This window comes from Ciona intestinalis, chromosome 7 (assembly GCF_000224145.3).
Source record: "Ciona intestinalis chromosome 7, KH, whole genome shotgun sequence".
Lineage (NCBI taxonomy): Eukaryota > Metazoa > Chordata > Ascidiacea > Phlebobranchia > Cionidae > Ciona > Ciona intestinalis.
In genome coordinates, this window is record NC_020172.2 from 448623 (window position 1) to 467560 (window position 18938).

The 18938-nt window shown below is 35.4% G+C and overlaps 3 protein-coding genes and 1 long non-coding RNA gene across 5 annotated transcripts; 1 reads left to right on the plus strand and 3 right to left on the minus strand.

Moving 5' to 3' along the window:
- Positions 1-1405: 1405 nt before the first annotated feature.
- Positions 1406-2141, minus strand: LOC113474355. The gene is made up of 3 exons (XR_003396016.1): positions 2015-2141; positions 1791-1911; positions 1406-1492 (listed from the first exon to the last, which is right to left on the minus strand). It is a non-coding gene; the product is annotated as an uncharacterized LOC113474355 (long non-coding RNA).
- A 548-nt stretch (positions 2142-2689) lies between these two features.
- Positions 2690-11343, plus strand: LOC100185902 (P17/29C-like protein DDB_G0287399). 2 transcript variants are annotated; one of them, XM_026835045.1, is made up of 11 exons: positions 2690-2875; positions 2966-3136; positions 3856-3966; positions 4515-5102; positions 5417-5542; positions 6088-6126; positions 6833-6958; positions 7142-7234; positions 9713-9823; positions 10148-10270; positions 10963-11343. In XM_026835045.1, the coding sequence occupies exons 4-11, from the start codon at positions 5057-5059 to the stop codon at positions 10974-10976; spliced, it is 678 nt and encodes a 225-aa protein (XP_026690846.1). In that variant the 5' UTR covers positions 2690-2875; positions 2966-3136; positions 3856-3966; positions 4515-5056; the 3' UTR covers positions 10977-11343. The 2 variants fall into 2 exon arrangements, with proteins under 2 accessions (XP_026690846.1, XP_026690847.1); XM_026835046.1 differs by lacking the exon at positions 6833-6958 and having other exon boundaries at positions 2691-2875.
- A 396-nt stretch (positions 11344-11739) lies between these two features.
- On the minus strand, positions 11740-17246 carry LOC100175702 (protein STPG3). The gene is made up of 10 exons (XM_002124881.5): positions 17146-17246; positions 16698-16896; positions 16197-16291; positions 15326-15405; positions 14720-14779; positions 14193-14269; positions 13877-14020; positions 13394-13561; positions 12593-12748; positions 11740-12308 (listed from the first exon to the last, which is right to left on the minus strand). Exons 2-10 carry the CDS (start codon positions 16876-16878, stop codon positions 12175-12177), a joined length of 1095 nt encoding a protein of 364 aa, XP_002124917.1. The 5' UTR covers positions 16879-16896; positions 17146-17246; the 3' UTR covers positions 11740-12174.
- Positions 17240-18866, minus strand: LOC100178020 (Bardet-Biedl syndrome 5 protein). Its single transcript, XM_002124767.3, has one exon. The coding sequence runs from the start codon at positions 18766-18768 to the stop codon at positions 17731-17733; it is 1038 nt and encodes a 345-aa protein (XP_002124803.1). The 5' UTR covers positions 18769-18866; the 3' UTR covers positions 17240-17730.
- Between the last annotated feature and the right edge of the window lie 72 nt (positions 18867-18938).

Consider the following 18938-nt stretch of genomic DNA (forward strand, 5'->3'; position numbering starts at 1 on the left):
GCATGGGGTTAAGATTTTCACTAGCATAAAACAGTGCGAAAAAACAAGGCTATAACGTCCCGTAACGTGCGTAATATAACACTGTTGTGACGTAACATACCGCGATTGTGACGTAATAAATCGTTAACCTTACGCATGTCAGACGGTGACGAGGCATGTTTTCGCGCATTTTCAAAGTTAATTTTCGACACGAACGCCCGACTTTTTCGCAAAAAAAAATTAGAGAGCAGGTATGAGTGAGGCCTATAGAACATTTTGAAACCAAAATTTCAGGTGGCCACCAGCTAAAGGATTACCTCCTGTAGTTTGGCTCGCCAGACGTGTGATCTTTTCGTTAGCATGTAGATGTGCATACGATAATATAGATAACGATTGCAACAAGTTGCGCAATCAGTAACAGAGATTTAAGCTGTATTGTAGTTGATTTTGAGTTACGGAATTTTGATTTTAATTAAGTACAAACGATCGTTACTTTGACGCGCGCCGTTTTTCGTTTAGAGCTACGTAACGAAAATATGTATAAAATATCTGAGGGGGGTGTTCAAACACCAAACACCCCCCTCTAGATCCGCCACTGGTCAGACATTAATCATTTTGACTAACTAACAGTTGTTCTTTGAATAACTAGTTGCATAAAAAACAGTGTTTTAATATTCCAATACCTCATGCAAAATTGCCAGCGTAGGTATTTATTTATACATATGCTCTCTCAATCTCTCAAGGTTCTATTTGAATAAGAGACTGACAATGCCCTTTAGGCGAAATATATTTCTCTATTACTACTAGTGGTTGGACTTGATTTTTGTTGGTTACTTTTCGTAGCACCAGATCAATCTCTCAAGTAGATATATATATAAACAATTAGATTACTGCATATAATTAAAGCTGAGCACAATTAATTTAATTTAAAAGCTGTTCCATAAGTTTAAATTATTAGCAGTGTGCCATGGAGTAAAAATAAAACTTACATCGGTAACTAATGAAGTTTTTAAAAGTTGTTCAAAGACATCTATAGCTTCATCATGAAATTTATCTCGTTGCAGCTGTAGCGCTTCATTGTATAATCCAAAGGCTTGGACTTCCTAATCAAATATAAAAAGAATAAAATAGAAGTAGAATCTACTTAAAATTAAAATATTTTAAAAGATAAAAATGGAAACATTTTTAAACCAAAAGCTTATACTTCCTATTTAAATATACAAAAACTTAAAACTATTGTAATTATATGTCAGACAGAAAAGGTTTTTCAATTTAAAGTGTCTGTTTTTGTGTTTTTTTTATTTCTGTGTGGTTGACAATGCAGACAGCCTTTTAGTGACTATTAAGTCTAACATTGTCTGTTAACTGTCGGGTGCAATAAAATAAATATTATATAAGTAATAACAGACAGTAATTGAACACTAAAGCTTGCCTGCGCCTCTTTAGTTCCCTTATTCTGATCTCCAGCTGAGGATTCCTCATTTGATTGGTTGTTTAATGCAGCAAGACGAAACTAAAACAAAAAAAGTTTTAACTATTATGAAGAATATGAAAGTTCTAGACTTCGTTTATTTAATTGGCGAAGAAGAGACAAATTAGGGTGTACATAACAAATGTTGGCAAACCTGGTTTTAACTAAGTTATAGAATAAATAATTTATATATAAAGCAGTTAAACACATTCTGGAAATGAACTCAGGATTATCTGCAAATACAGCTTACACACAAATTTTGTCATAGTTTAATATAGTGACAGCCAAAGTTTTATTAAGGGTTAAATAAACTGGTACTACCAGTTTAAATATAACTCACCATATCGTAGCTCTCGTGGTTAACTGCGGTTTGTTACCTCCATATTCACCAAGGAATTAATCCACATCTGTTACCAATGTTTGCAAATGGAAAATGAATAAATGCACAGAAGGGGAAATCCCTACAATTAAGTTTTAGTTATGTGGGCAATTTTTGGGGATCCATATTTGCAAATGCATAACAAAGGTAACTGGCGTGACAGCAAACGTGTCATTGATACTTACCACTCTGATGGTGTTTAGTAATTTTTTTTCTGTTGGTCACAACATATTACAAAATAGCAAAGAAATGATTTTTCTGGTTGGGTACCAACGGAAAAACAGGGACAGAAAACGCTACAAATTAAAATGCTGATATTGTAAACTGCACCGAAACCGTGTCTTGGCTTAAATCTCTTTGAAACACAATATATAAATTATATATAGTTGGGTAAGGGAAAAAAAGAACACCTTTTCATTCTATTTTCTTTGGACGTGAACAAAGAATTTTAAAGCATTCTAAACCGTATTCTCCCGACTTCCATTAACCAAAGAGATTAAAACCATCTCTTTGCATTTTTAATCTCTTTGCATTAACCGTTGGTTTTAATCTCTTTGCATTAACCGTTGTTATTTTTTAAAAATTCGATCCGCATTTGGATGTTATGTGCTAGAGATGTCCCGTCTATGTGCTAGAGATGTCCCGTCTTTCCCCCACTCTAATATAACGTTTTAGATAATAATACAATAACAAACAAAAAACAATCTATATATTAGATTTCAGTGAGGCAAAAAACAAGGGCTTGGACGAAATAAGAAAAAGTCTTATTGTACAATCATATAAAACATCAATAACAGGTATTAATTTCGAAATGGTGACGCAAAGGAAATAATCCAAGTATAAAAACAGAATGTACAAGATTCGAAACAGGAAAAGCAGAAAGGTTTCCTTATAGAGCTTTAGGTGCATAAATAGCCTTGATCAAGAGTAACTTCCATTCTACATACAACGTATTTATAAAGAATATACATTTTATTCGATCAATGCAATACCTTTTGCAATGAAAAAGTGTCGACTCCTTTTGTTCACGCTATGTTTCTTTGTTGGTAAGAATCGACTAATAGATAGTACATGCTGGTGTACTGGGTTGTGCTACGTTATTGTTTGTAGTTTAGTAAAATATTTTGTTTAACTAGTTGCAATCAATGGAAGAGTCCTACCCAAGCCATTAAAAGATGAAGAGCAGAAAGAAACTAGTTTCAACAATTTTCAAACAACGGTTGTACAACTGCATGATCAGAAAACAAACCTTAGCTATTTGAGCCCGTTTGTTACGGATATAAACGGCTTGCCAAATTACGACAACAGTAAGTACATTATCAACTGTGGCTTTGTTCAACATATTCAATGTGATTTTAGTTTATATAAAGGGTGGGGCAAGACGGGACAGAGTGTATTGCCCAAATTTATTGATAGTGGGTTAAAGCAGGACTTTTTTAAAGTTTTCTTTGAGGAGCCTATGATAAACAAAAAAAATAGTTACGGGATTTTTCGACAGTTTTCTCACCACTATATAATGCCAAAGCCGTTTTATGTTTTAAGTATATTATTGTTTTTAATGGCGTTAAATAGAAGCAGTTATTTTTCAATCGGTAAAAACGATTTGAAAAAGTGTCCCAACGTTCCCTACGTCTCATCCTGCCCCACGTATAGACTACCGTTTTTAGGCAATATTTGACCCGCAGACTGAGAATACCGTGGTTGCAATATCTATAATATAACTTTTCGCCCTCTTGTAACCGTTTATTAAAATAGTAGGATGGGGGGAGTTGGGACACCTTTGGCGCATAATATCCGAGTATCCTGATCGTGTTTTAAACAGTTAACAACGGTCTATGGGAGTCTTAAGCATATAGTTTTATAATTCTTTAAGAGTTCTTTGTTTACTACCACATGGGACGAGACCAAATCGAGTTAAAAGGTGTCCCAACTTCCCTCATCCTACTATATCTTAATGGAGGTTAGCCTTTTCCTTTTGCATTGTTTGTAACACAAGCATTCGCTTAAGAACAAGTTTTTGTTACAGCAAATATAAACCAAAGCTCAGGGGATGGGGCAGAAAGCGGATCTGCTGCAAAAGATTGCGGCCAAACAAGAGATGATGAAGATTGCAAGGAGAGTTCCTCATCTGGACTTGGTTAACTTTAATAGGAAATAGAATAGAATTAGTTTTGGTTTCAATAATGAATTGTGACGGTTCACTTTAAAAGTAAAGCAATTCGGGGAATAGGTTGAGGTATAAGCTGTTCCATGTTTTCAATCTCTTCCATTGTTCCGATGTATGATAGTAAACATTAATGGCGTCAGCCAACAAACACGTGATACATTATGATTCTGAAATATTGGGCAATATGGTGCCTGAATGAACATTGATTAGTACAAAATAGCAAAATAGTGTGATTATTTTATTTCCAATATTAATGTTTGAGAAAAACATATATAGTAGGGTGGGGGAAGACGGGACAAAATTTTAGCCCATAATATCCAAATATCCTGATCGTGTTTTAAACTGGTAACAACGGTCTATAGGAGTCTCGAGGATACAGTTTTATAATTCTTTGAATGTTCTTTGTTTACTACAAAATGGGATGAAAAAATAGAATAAAAAGGTGTCCCATCTTTTCCACCCTACTATATGTAGCTTTTACAATAAAATAAATTATAAAACTACACTTACATGTGAAGGAGCTGGATCCAGCGGGAATGGATGCGAGGGACCTGCAGTCGGAGAAAAGTGTGTCCAGAGAGGACCAGGAGACAATAAATAGTCTTGAGAGACAATATTAAAGCCTTGGTGCTCAACTTTCATTTATAAGTATTCGCCAATCTCATAAACATTTGTGATATGTATATATAAATTTTAAGACCAATTTGATTTCTTGTGTATGAACGGTTTTGAAGACCATAACAGCTTAAGTGACACAGGTTGTCCATTTAAGTTTTCATCATCATCGTCTTATGCTGTTAACCTTTATTGTGATCAAATTGTATTTTATTTCCCCGTAAAATTAATGACAAAATATTAGGTATGTACATATGCACATTTGAATGTAATAAAACAGGAACCTTTCAAACAGGATGTTGCTCAAGTAGTTTGCCTCGCAATTCAAGGCAACGACTTCCGTCACTTGTTTCACGTTGTTTGAAATTTGAATTTTATTTCAAGGCATAGAAAATAGGTGGAAAGTGCTAAATCTTACTTAAATATTGAGATTAGTTTAATAAATATGACAAGAACCATCAAACTTTTACTGATTCTTGTGTGCCTCTTTGGTAAGTTAAATGGATTACCAGTACTTACTTTATTTGGGAGACTATGCGAGCTATTAGTTATAGCCAACGTAGAGTTATATCTATAACATACTAAGTACAGTTTTTCTGCAAGTGTTGGAAACCGAAGTCAAATTTTATAAATAATGTACAGACAGTTCGTACTTAGATATATATACGCGCGCTCATGCGAGATATACACTCGTGACAGAAAAATTTGAAATGCAGATTCAAATAAAAAAGTAGTAGATCTACTGTACACCAATATAATAGTTTCCTTTAAACTTCGGTTAAATGCAAGCAAACATCTTTTTCAGGATATATAGAAGGGAAATCACTCGCGAGGCCTATTATGAGGCATGAGATTAGCGTAAACAGCAGAACCACTGTTCATCTTCTAAAGCGAATTCGGCGATCTCGAGCACCAGAAATTGGGAGCGCTGGTACGATATATAGTAGGGTGTGGGAAAGATGGGACACATTTATATTCTATTTTCTTGTTCCATCTGGTAGTAAACAAAATATTCAAAGAGTTATATAAAACCATATCCTCGCGACTCCGATAGACCGTTGTTAATTGTTTAAAACACGATCAGGATTTTTGGACATTATGTGCTAAAGGTGTCCCGTCTTCCTCCATCGTACAACACAAATTTTAACATAACATACATTTTACTTTTCTCTTCGAATACAAATGTGAAGCTAAAATCAGTCAAATAAAAAACGAAGATATAGGAAGTTGCAGCAAAACGTCTGTCGTTACAAACATACTAGGAGTAAAAGTTTCAAAACCGTGGCTGCAAAACCTACAATATAACCAATATGGACAAAGGCTTGCCATAGAAGGTCACGAAGATTTTGTGGGTTACCCGTAGTCAAAGAATTTATTATGGGCATATGTTATAGCCCCGCTTTGGTGACGCGCGTTCCATCGCCGCAAACATAAGATCGATGAAACCACTTCTGTAACGGTATCTGTTTTTGACAGGACTACCATCGGGGCATGCAGGACGTCCAAGTAAACCAGATAACATGCGTCTAGTCCGTGATTTACTCTTGATTGTATTATTTTGTTTGAATAAGTATTATGTCACTGTTAAAACGTAATCTGCTAGGGCTGGGGCATTTCCAGGTCAAAATATGAAGGAATGTAACTTATTATCCTGGCGAACGACAGGCCGGCGCGCTAATCATTTTTCCACGGTTGAAAAATAATTTTGTTGTGTTGTGGTCACAGAAATAAAAAAGAATGGGACGCGCATCACTTATGTCGGTAAAGGAGAGAGCATGATACACTCTCTCTTTTTCACGACTCGTTCCCGTTTATTATAGTCAATGGAAGCCAGGGCGTTTTATGTAGTTTTTCTTCGTTTTTTTGACTTAATTTAAGTTTATAGGGAAAAATAAATATTTCCAAACATATATATATTTCTAACAAACCGTTTGTTTGAACGTTTTTAATTAAATTTATAAAATAATTAATTTTCCTAAACAAGCGCTAAAGTGTAAGCGTTAACCTACCATAAACTAAACTGGCCTAATAAACTGGAATAGTGTAGTTTTTAAAATAAACAGCTAAAACCTCCTAAAATCACTGTGCGCCTATCTTTTACAATGGAGACTACGCGAAATGGGGACGGAGGTTGGCGGTCACGTAAATAGAAAAAAGAATATATCACGGTTTTGGGCAGTTGCGCTTTTTACTCTTTTTTATTTCTGTGGTTGTGGTACAGGCCGAGGGATTGTAAGATGCTGTGACGAAACAATAGACGACGAAGACTGTATTTCTGGATCTGGATCTGGATCTGGATCTGGATGTGCCGAGTATTCTGGTTCTGCTTCTGAAAATGAGGGAAAAGGTCTTGTTTATAATGTGTCAACCAGCCTTTCTATTACAAGAATGGAACGAGTGTTTTTGAGATTGTCGCATTGAAAATATTATTCAGTTTGTTATAACGTTGTTGCTGTTATAACGTAGTGCATATAGTACATACAGTATACACTTATGTTTTGTTTTATGTGGCAATATTCCAAAATTCCAGATCGGGAGGGCAGTGTAAGCGGTTGTGACGGAACAACAGACGACGAAGACTGCATTTCTAGAACCACTGGTTCCTCAGGTTGCAGAAACAGAGGTATTAGCCAGTAGCCTGCACACTGATTGCTCTTGTCTAGAATCTACGCCTACTGCTTATGCTGTATATACTGCCCGCTAATGTCTAAATATGAGCAAATTTACAACCAAAAGTATTTCCAATGCATGAATGAATGTAACTATTCTTTTGCGTGCTGGCATGGCAACGACAGTCGTTATAACACGGGTGTTTTGTTTCATACATTCCGTGACCGCTTACGAGTTACTAAGTAGATGTAACTTTGTGGGTGATTTTTTAATGTATGGCTGACATATAGTCAACTCATAAGGGACAACTTGGTTGAAGCTTGCCATTAAGTGTCTTACCCATAAGGGACACATATATACGTCCCTAATAGTAGCAGCGGCGAGCCTGCTTTTGTGTTAGAGACAAGCGCGCTATAACCACTATGCCACTACCACTGGCGTCGATTTATATGGTGCAGGGTATGCAGGCCCAGGCCTACCCTGAGAATTTTGCAGGGGTTGCAGCAACCCTTGGATTTTCCAATTATAAAATCAAATTATTCCTAAAATCTTTTATTTAACTTTATCAAATAATTACTTTATAGTAGCTACTAGCTACGCAACGCGGCGCCAACGCCTTCGTTCTCTCAACGTATAAACTAGCCATTTTTGTACCCTGCGCGGTTACCTATAACGGCTGCGTGTTACGTCAGACAAGTGTTTACGTCACATTGATAATCGCAAAATCGCCAATTTTTACGGTTACAATTCTATAATTGTGTGAGAATGTAATGTTTACTAGTCATTTCTACGTTTTAAATGTTGTCTAACGTCTACTTCCAAAGCTGCTTTTCTCCCGAAACGCCAAAAGCAATTCAAATTAAACTTAAAGGGCCTAAACACACCCCACGTCACTTTTATTTTTTATGGTAAATTCATAAAGCGACCGTTTTATTGATTCCAAACATACTTTGCTTATTAAAACTGGTCCAGTATAGGCGGAGATATTCGCCCTCAAACAGTGATCTCTAGCGCTTTTTTTTTTACTACGAGCTCCGTGATTGTGACGTAGGAACGTACTAGTCACGTGACTGATTCATTCGTAAAAGCGAAACCTGCGTTTTTTTGTACTTTTTTGCGTTTTTTTTGTTCTCTCGTTTTTCGCTGAAAACACTGCCTCTCGCCTTTCTGAATGAGAGCGGCCACGCTTCAACAATTTTGTTACGTGTTGTCACGTGGGTAGTACACTTCTCAATTTTTTTCGCCACGCAACTTTCAAATCAGTTTTTTGAATTTCACGGTGTTTGAGCTGGAATATCTTTGGTTATACAGAACCGATTAAAACAAGTAAGGTGTCGTTAAGAAAAACACACTCTATCGATTAAAGCGAAGTACATTTGGGGTGTGTTTAGGCCCTTTAAAACAGCACGCGAACCAGGATAAAATTATACTACAGGAATAGGTGTTCTTTTTCTAAGACGGGCACACGTCATGAATGGCCTCCCTAACAGTTGCGTGTAAAATAAATGTAATTTGCCTGTTAAACGGACGGGAATAAACTACTTAAATCGGGTCGGTTACTGCTTTATATTTATATATGATATTTTCTTCAGCCAAGCAACATGTTTTGTTACGAAATAGTAAGGAATCACGCGTGGATTCATTACGACATAATGGCAATTCACACGTCGAATATTGCAACACAATAGCAATTCACATGTTTATTATTTAGTCTACACATGAAACATTATTCTCGCTCGCAAACCTTACCCTGATAAATTCGTCTGTTAAAACGAAGCGAAATCATGGCGGCAATGCTCTTTTGATCGGTGATAGGCGAACACAGCTTTGATCGTGTGTTGTGAAACATGATTGACGCATGTTTAATTAATTTTGTTTTTTTTTTCCTTGAGTTTTGTTAAAATGATTTTTTAAAACTTCGTTGCGCTCGTCACAACCAACACAAAATTATTACGTGTTTAATTGTGATGCGAAAAACTTTTATGTTGCGCAATTACGAGTTTTAAAGTTGTGTTGCTCTATAATATGTTGCTTTATAAACAGTATTGTAACGCACAGAATTAACGTAAGATATTGCGCAATGCTGCACCTGTCAGTTGAACAATGTTACGTCATATGCGGTATTGTGATGTGTTCCATTATCGCAACGGGTTACAGTGCGTTTGTATAATCAACCTATCGGCAAATATATGATGATATTTACATGTCGTATTGTTAAGTTTTTTTTAACACTTAACCGCAAATAACTGCCAGGCTTACATTTTACCGTTTCCATTAATTGCCGCACACGTTATATGGGTGATTTTAGGTGTTTTACATATACCTACTTTCAGCTAACATGGTGTAATGCCGCAACCCCTACGTTTTTATAAAATCGACGCCACTGGCCACTATATTAGTGAGTATTTTTCTGTAGGGCAACTTTTATAACACAGAAGAACATAATTTTCTCTGAAAAACGTATAAAAAACAAACTATTTTTTCAAACAATACCAAGAAGGCAGTGCGAGTGGGTGGGATGGGATAACAGATGATGAAGATTGTGTGGTCGGGTCAGCGGTGGAACCATTTTCTGGATCTGCATCAGGAAGTGGCGATGAAGGTCAGAAACTTGTTATAAGATTGTGTTTCTATATTGTATGGGTGAGGTGTGTCAGGCGAACTGGGATTAAGGAAACAGCTAGTAAGCTCATTTATGCAAAAGTTTAATGTTACTAAAGCTATAGCATGACTAACTTGACGAAGTTTAACACGGTTGACTTGTTTGCAGATAAAGCTTCAGCATCTTTGGTGGTAACTTTTTATGCAATGTGTGTTATTTCGAAACCGGCTATTTCGGTATACGAGTATGAATCTCGTGTTTTCTTATTGCGACCAGGATTGTGTGCATATTTTTTACGATACACATATTTGTGTTTTACCATAGGAGAAAGTAGTGCTAGTAGTGGTGACTGTTACGGAACAACAAGCGACGACGAAGATTGTATTCCAGGCGGCTCAACATCCGGGCCCATTAGACCTGGTAGCGGCGGTGGATCCCAAGAAATTGGTGGGTATAACTTTCACAACAAATTGTCTTTAACATATTGTCGTGAGGTAAGATGGGACACCTTTAGCACTTTATATCCAAATAACCTGATCGTGTTTTTTTTTTAAATTAACAACGGTCTATAAGTCGTAAGGCTCGGTTTTATAATTTTTTGAATGTTTTTTGTTTACTACCAAATGTAACGAGAATATAGAATGAAAAGGTGTTCCATATTTTTCCATCCTACTACATTTATGAGAATAGATTTATTAATTTGTAAAATTGCAGCAACATGCACCTGTGTATAAAGTATGGTGGGGTAAGATAGGACATGTTTTTATTCACCAACCCATTTGGTGGTAAACAAAAAGAATATTACCATAGTTAAATAACTTTAGCCACTAGACTCTAAAGAAACGTTGTTAATTCCTAAACACGATCACGAAATATATGATTTAGGTCAGGTGTCTTATTTTTCCCCACAGTACTATATACACACATTGTTTTTTCTTCGGCCATGCACTTCAGAATTTTTTTTCGACCGACAAATGAGGGATTTATAATTGTTGTTTATAAAACGCTGTTCTACACAAAGTCTGTATAAAATTGTAACTTGCGGCACAAAAGAAATAATAACTTTGCAAACACGCAGTCCTAGCTGTAGTTTTGCAGAGTAGGAAATACCCGACCAAACCATTGAGTTTCGATTGCAGGGAGCGGAAAGTAGAAAATAGAAACAAAGACTTGGACAATTCTTTTAATAATCCGACTGCAAACAAGTTTCCGTTGTGGACCTGCAATTTTCAAAGACTCATATAGGCCTACTGTTACCTCATACTTATAACAAACGACACATCAAAAGCTTCATTGGCTAATATCGCATATTTCCTAATCGCACTTTTAGCAATTAATTACTCTCTTTTAACGTCGTGAGTATATGGTCCTATGAATGTATAAATGTTCATTGTTTATTACTAAATAGGACGAAAAATGAGAATAAAACTGAAACCATCTTAATCTGTACATTTTCATATAACATAACTTTTACTCGTATATAAAATCATGAAACTAATACAATTGACGAATTGGAAAAAGTTTTGTTTTACGTGAGTTTTTACCTGATCCCAACATTAGTATTTTGTGTTCGGTTCTTCATTAATTGCTGCCAGTGATCAGGTGTTTGTGATATCGATTAGTACTGCGGGTAAGATGGGTACTGTTTTAACACAATATTCCATATTTCCTAATCGTGTTTTTGACTATTAACAATGTCCATTTAAAGTAAAAATCTGTAAATATTCTTCTTTGATACGAAATGGGACGATAAACGAATATACAAACATTAACCATGTTACCCTAATGCCTAATCGAATGCATATACTACAGTTATCTAAAACTTTTGTGTCAGCAGTGGTAATTGACAACCGCTATTTGCAACTGTTTATAAAAGAACTGTACAGATACAAACCACAGGCTTTTAAAAAGAGCAGTGGCTGAGGATGGATATTTATTGGCCTATGGAGTAAACGCATACAAGCAATCACAGTGGTTCAAGTAGGCAAGAAATTACAGTAGCGTTTTGCTTAAAGGACGATGTAAGTTATAAGAGGATAAAGAAAACAGAAACTTACTGGCAAATCGTAGCAACTGAAAAACATTTAATCTCAGTGGAATTATAAAATTCAGCTTTATAATAGTAATCTCAAGTCAGTAACACTGGGCTTATTATAAGGAACTTTTTCTGTACATAAAGCTACACCAGAGGTGTATCTACAACTAAAGCATAGGAGAAAATGGAAAAGTAAAAAGGTTGCTTAAAAAGGTAATATTTAAACTAAAGTTAAGAGTAGTTTTTGCATAACAGAATTTTTTTAAGATTAAAGCTAATCCGCTGTAATGTTACTTCAAATGAAAATACAGATAAATTATAAGGTAGCAAAAGGGCCTATGTCGTGACGTTTGAAGCGTCGTTCCACGCACATAGTGAACGCTGGGTGGCTTGGTTTGATGGATCTTATTGAAGATTTTGGGTTGTACATATCAGGTGCTGGGACGTTTACTGTAAAGTTTGACTTGGTCATAAAATACTTACTAGTTAGTTGTAATAGAAACACACTTAATATATATGACAATATGCTTCATTTTAAACATTCCATAAAAGCTTTTTGCATCTTTAAAAATGTATTTTATCTACAATGCTAGTTCAAACCAAGACTCATCAGAATATACAATGCTACATAATGGAAAAAGGCTGTACTTAACTTACCCCACGAGACTTTGAACCCTGACACTCTCAGTCATTTTTATTATATCTCTTACAATATTTTTATTGATTGTACTCACATGTGTTGACCCATACATTAGAATGCAACTTGCAACCCATAGAAAAAGCGGGTGCTCTCTTCATGACATGCTGCGTGGCCAATTCCGGTTCATACTGGTTTGAAGCGGGCAAACCTTCCAAGCCTTTTACCACCAACTGCAGGTTGTGGCGGACACCTTATCAATATGCAAGTTATAAGGAAAATTGTTTGGTTTTTAGAATAACTTAGGATATCACTTTAGAAAAATATATGCTAAGAATTTTTGAGGGTGAACTTGAGCAGTGCTCTTGCTTTAACGTAAAACTAATGACGTCATCAAGGGGAAATGCGTCCGAGAATAAGGTCATGTTTGGTCCAAAAGCACCGCTAATCAAAATCATTAGAAACAGGTGGTTTGCGGTTAAAGAGAAAACTAGTTTCTCAAAGATAGCACTAAAAACTGAAGAAAAAACAATAGAAAAGTGGCTAAATTTGTTAAAATTGTTCAAAATTTTGACAAAACAATACTCAAAATTTTTGTTTGTGATGCACCCTTGTATACCCTTTTGCATTGGTGCACCCCTGGCATATTTTCAGGGAGCACTGTGCACACCAGTTGAAGAGCACTGAACTAGAGTTTTTTTAGAAGCCTTACTAAAAGAAGTTTTTTTATCCTTGTGCGACAGGTCAACAACTATCATTATAAAACATTTGCTTTGTTTCACACAACTTGTGCTCCTGAGTTACCACATATGTAATTTTGTGGCTAATTATTACCGAACTCTTAACCATACCTCAAAATCCTTATGCCATATGAAAATACTTTTTACATTATATTTACCAATACTATGACTTGGAAACTCTGGTCTACAGGCTTGTTTTGGTCCCAGTGTCGACCTATGTTGGTAATGGGGCACTGTGGGCCACCTCAGCTCATAGTTGGTTTTATGAGTGAATGGACTATGTGAACGAAACCAATATTTTGACCAAGCTTTCTGACCACTGCCACCTGTAATTCAAGAAATAAGTAGAAATAGAAATACAAAAATGTTTTTTGTGAGCAGTTTGTATGTCTATTCAGTGATAAAAGATTCAAATATTGTATTTGAACAACATAAAATAAACAAAAAAAGGATTTTCAACAACATAAAATACTGGGAGCCCTTTATTGTCATTAAAAACAACTTTAAAACACAAAAAAACACAAACATAATTGGAATTTTGAAATATGGTAAAATAAACTATTTTAGAAGCAAAACGTAAAAACTAAATATACAAAATACAGACAACGTCATCTATCCCATCTCCTAGACAAGTCCCTTACTTTTTTCTGGCTCCTTTTGGCCAAAGGAGTAAGCTGGTGCATTGGTCTCATACAGGGGTTTATTTCTTGGTGAGTAAGTAGTAGGGGTGGGTCCTGACATGTCAATTCGAAGTGGGGGTCTACTTTCCATGGCTTCGTGCCAGGCTGTGAGATAGGCAAGATTATTTGCCAGTTAAAATACAAAAACAAGCTTATCGATAGCGTTTTAAACCAAAAATAAAAAATAAATCAGCTCCTATCTGTATAGCTTTAGAATTTACCATGGTGCAATTTACTTAGAACATTCTAATTAATAAAAAGTTATTTATCCACTTACTTAGTAATTTTCCAGGAATAACCATTGAACCATGACTTAGCAGAGAACTGGGACGTTTTGGGTAATGCACTCTGTGTCTGGGTAATAAGTTTAAATATAAAAGTTATAAAAAGAGCGACCACTATATAACATTACATCTAAACTGTGAGCTTTATCTAGTCTATTGTTGTCTGAAAGTGTAGTACACTATGGAACGGGAGATTTACAACCTATTTAGTAACTACTAGGTTGAAGCAATGTCTGATAAGTGTCTTGCCCGTGGACACACACCTATTAGTAGTATTGGCAGTGGCGCAGCCAGAAAAAAAATAAGGAAGGGAGTTTTAATCAAAAAAATTTAAAAACAAATATTTTTTTAATTTTACTTTTTAATTTAAAAAAAATTTTTTTTTTGGTTTAAAAGGGGGGGTCGCGACCTCCTAACCCCCCTGGCTGCGCCACTGAGTATCGGTATCCGTGTTGTGCAGCGAACCACTGATTTTTAGTTTGTTTTAAACATTATAGTCAAAAAATAGTTTGAGCCTTACCTTGCAGATACAGTTGCAAGTCTTGTGTATCTCCGCTGTTGTATATACTGGTCTGATTCTCTAAGGTTATATCAATGTCACTGTTATCTCTATGTCTATCTTCTATGATACCGATATTTACCATGTTGTGTTTAAAGTAAACAATAACATAGTATATCGTGAGGGGTATAAAAAGTTAAAAATTGGTAAAACTTATTCAGTTAAATCTTTTTTTATACTTAGTGTGCTGGTTTAAAGCATCTTATAACCACAAAAGTGGTGTAAGGAATCAATACATAGCGTGTCTTAAGAATTGTGATTTTTACTTTAGTTAAGTCTGTGTTTTTTATTAACTTTTGTTTATATTTCCAACAGTACATTACTGCAAATAGTTAAACTAGATATATAGTAGGATGGGGGAAGATGGGACACCTTTTCATTCTATTTTCTCGTACATTTTGGTAGTAAATAAAGAACATTCAAAGAATTATAAAACCTTGTCCTCGCGACTTTCATAGACCGTTGTTAATTGTTTAAAACACGATCAGGATATTTATATATTTTGTGCTAAAGGTGTCCCATCTTCCCCCACCCCAATATATATTGTTAGAGAATCTAAACCCACACCTGCTGGCTTGAGAGTTAATCCATCTACTGTAGTTAGGATCAGGATGGAAACATGGAGATTTAGGTTTGTATCCTGACACCTAATCAACACAAGGTAATTGTAAATGTAGACTACATTGTGTAGTCATACACAAAGTAGGACAAGAACAATTTGTTTTTGCCAGGAACTATTGGACTCAATAATGCAATTACCAATTAATCAATTATAACTAAAGAATAAGATGGATACATTTAAGTTTGTTAAACAAGCTTTCAAAGTGCTGTGTCGGTGTCCTGATATATTCGTTTCAAATGATATATTTGTACCAGGCGCAGGCGTTATGGCACAAGCAAATACTTGGTACTTCGAACAAACTTATCTTAGATTAGTTTAATATAGGTATATTTAACCCAATTTACTAACACTTTTCTTAAACAGGTTGCCTTACACAATATACTTTTCTTGTCCATTGTAAAATATACTAACAGAGTAGAGTTTAATAATAAGTAATTTGGGTGTTTATTTCAATATTGGTAGTTACAGCACAGCATGATGTTTGACGTAATGAGAAATAGCGACGCCAACAGTACAGATGGTACAAATATACCTTAAAAGGCGGTGCAAAATGTGTTGGGAAATATTTTGTCGCAGAACATTTTTAAGTCAGAATGTATTTATTAGAGCTCGAATTGTATTATTTCAACCTACTAGGCATGCGCAGTAATGTCACGGCGCATGCGGAATAGCGCCCGGTACAAATATATCAGTCAGAACAAATATATAAAGACACCAGTTTACAAGAATTGGATACCAAATAGCTATCAACAAATGTAGACAAAACTAAAAAAACATATATTATATGTATTTTGAAATAAAAAACTAAGAATTCACCCTTGAAGTTGTGTTTGGAACATTTCCCTGATCTTCCTCAGGTTGATTTCCTTTTGGTGTTTTCAAATACGGAGTTTCTTGTTTTAAATCAATTCCTGTGAAAACAATTCAGGTTGATACACATAATACTTTTGTTTGGTTAATAGTTATAATTTAAAAATAGATTTTTTTTTTTTTTTATTCTTCTCTCTGTGTAGTATTGAATATGTAGACTATCCTCTTTTCTTCACAGTTACAGCAATAATAAAAAATCAATCACACAAGTATAAAATGCTTAACCGAAACTAAAATATGACATACATTATGTAGAATATTAAATAACTTTTATACGGAAGCAAATGTATTGAATGTGTAACGGTGAAAAAGTTATACACCCTACAAGGTTTTAAACAGAAGTACAAAATTTTCTGGATAAAACATGTGGCCTTATCACATCTAACAACATAATTGTTGTTGAAAAAAAATTGTTGGACCTAATTGAAAAAAAGTAACGCAGCTCACCACTATCTGCTCCATCTCTGGATGCGAGTTCTTGTTCAATTGCATCTTCAATCTTTGGATGTAAGGGAATGGAGGAGACAGAAGGAAGATTAGGAATGATGTCACCCTGCTGGATTGCTTCTAATAGCTTCCGATTTTCTTCAGTGTCGATATCAACATCCATAACAGGAGGCAAGTTCATTTCTTATGCTTGTAAGCACTGGAGTGGAAATAACACTATATTGTAGATTAATATAAACCTAATAGAAACCATTACCATGTTAGGACATCCATGTTATAACGACTGTCATTGCCGCCACACAAGGATAAATTATTTTATTTATTATTACTTATATATATATTTTTTTAAATTGACACGATACAGACAAATATTCTGTAATAATTAGCATTTTCTTTTGCAAAAACTTTATCCATCTATTAGTAATACATGGTTCTGAATGGCGTTTACCTTTAGCATGGCAGTTGAGTTTCCAAATGTGGTCACAGGGCAAAAAGCTTCTTTTGTTCATCAAGTTAACGTATCATTTTACATTAGGCACATATCTTATTGTATGTAATTAAATGAGAAATGTAATTGTAAACAATGACATAAATACATTGAATAACATGGGTCAACTACATTCAATCAGAAGTATTTGAAGATTACAGAACGTTGGATGTGGCAATACCACAAAACTACTACTACACTAGTGGCTCTTATCCTAGATTTAATATACTCCATGCATTTAAAAGAGAAAACTGGAATATTGTAAATAAAGCAATCAAAGTTTTTGGGTCATAAAAAAGGTTCGGTCTTAGGCTGATTATAAACGGTAAAAAGTTGGACATCATTTTATGAGCTATTATGAATGTTACTGCATGTTTACACATATTTTTACTACCTAACATTGCTTTATATGAAACACAACATAAGAATTTACAAATATACAATACAAACATTTGTAAAGACAAGTAGGTAATGCAGAAAAGAGTGAACAAATGAATTTTTCATATTGAACAACATTATAACAACAGTGGTCAACTAATAATTCAGCTATAAAATACTCCAAAGGCTTTTCAGTGTGTATCCTGGCTTAATTGGCTCAATTGCAAGGCCCAATTCCGGACAAAAAACTGGTGGTGCTGCACTTTCATTGTTCTCATACGATGCACCATCTGCAAAATAAGCCACAGATGCATCTGTCTTAATACTGGTGTCAATATCTAAATCTTCTGTAACCGGTGCCATAATTTGACCATCATTTGCTCCACTGTCCTCATGCACAATGGACTCTTTGTGGTATTCCACACCATAAATGGGACTTGCCGAGTAGACTCTGTGGAGGCTTTGAATCTCTTTCGCTGCCTCTTGCAGTTTCTCAATCGGGTCAATTCGAAAGCCAAGCACATAGCCCCCACTTTGCCACGTGCTTTCTATCACCATGGCATAACCGAATTTTGAGTCTCTCACTTTAACGGTCTGTATTTGAAGATACGGCACACTAACATTAAAGCTTTCATTCATGTTAGCATGCCACACAACACGGATGTTTGTCACAAAAAATGTTCCTAGATTTCCTTGGTTGCTGGATAAATTCCAAACCCCATTGATGCGATTGTAGATTTCCTCCTTGGGCAGCATCTTCAGTTGCTTTCCCTGTATCAGTGATCCCCTCAGCTTTAAATCCCTATACAGTTTTGTAGAGTCATATGCTTTAGACACAGACATGACAGTGACGAAAAGTCCACCTTGCTCAGAAACATCGTTGGTAAAAATAAACTCAAATTTATTACTGTTGCATTTTGTGGAAATGCACAGAGATTCTGTTGGGCCTCTTAGTTTAGAGTTGGTTCTTCTAGTGGTAATATTATGTATACAGCCGAAACCAATAGAAAGGTTTACTCTAGGTAGAGTATGAGAATGCCACATTATCCGTAAATTCGTCACGAGCAGTTTTCCGTTGTCCCCGTTGTTGCCTTTGGTGTCTTCTACCGAGTTAAAAGTTTGTATTACGAATTCTCCAGGTCTCATGTTCATCTGTTGCAAGCTCAGATCAAAGCGAACGTCCCTGTCTTCCCACAGAACATCCATGTTAATTTTAGACTTACCTCAACTTTAATTAATTTCAATGCAATCAATACTAAACCAACTAAATATGCGTCGATTGCAACCCAGGTAACTAACTGCGTACGCTACCGCCGCTCGTGGCATAGTTTGCTCTGTCTATGAGCTTATATTACCAAACACCACAACAATGTGTT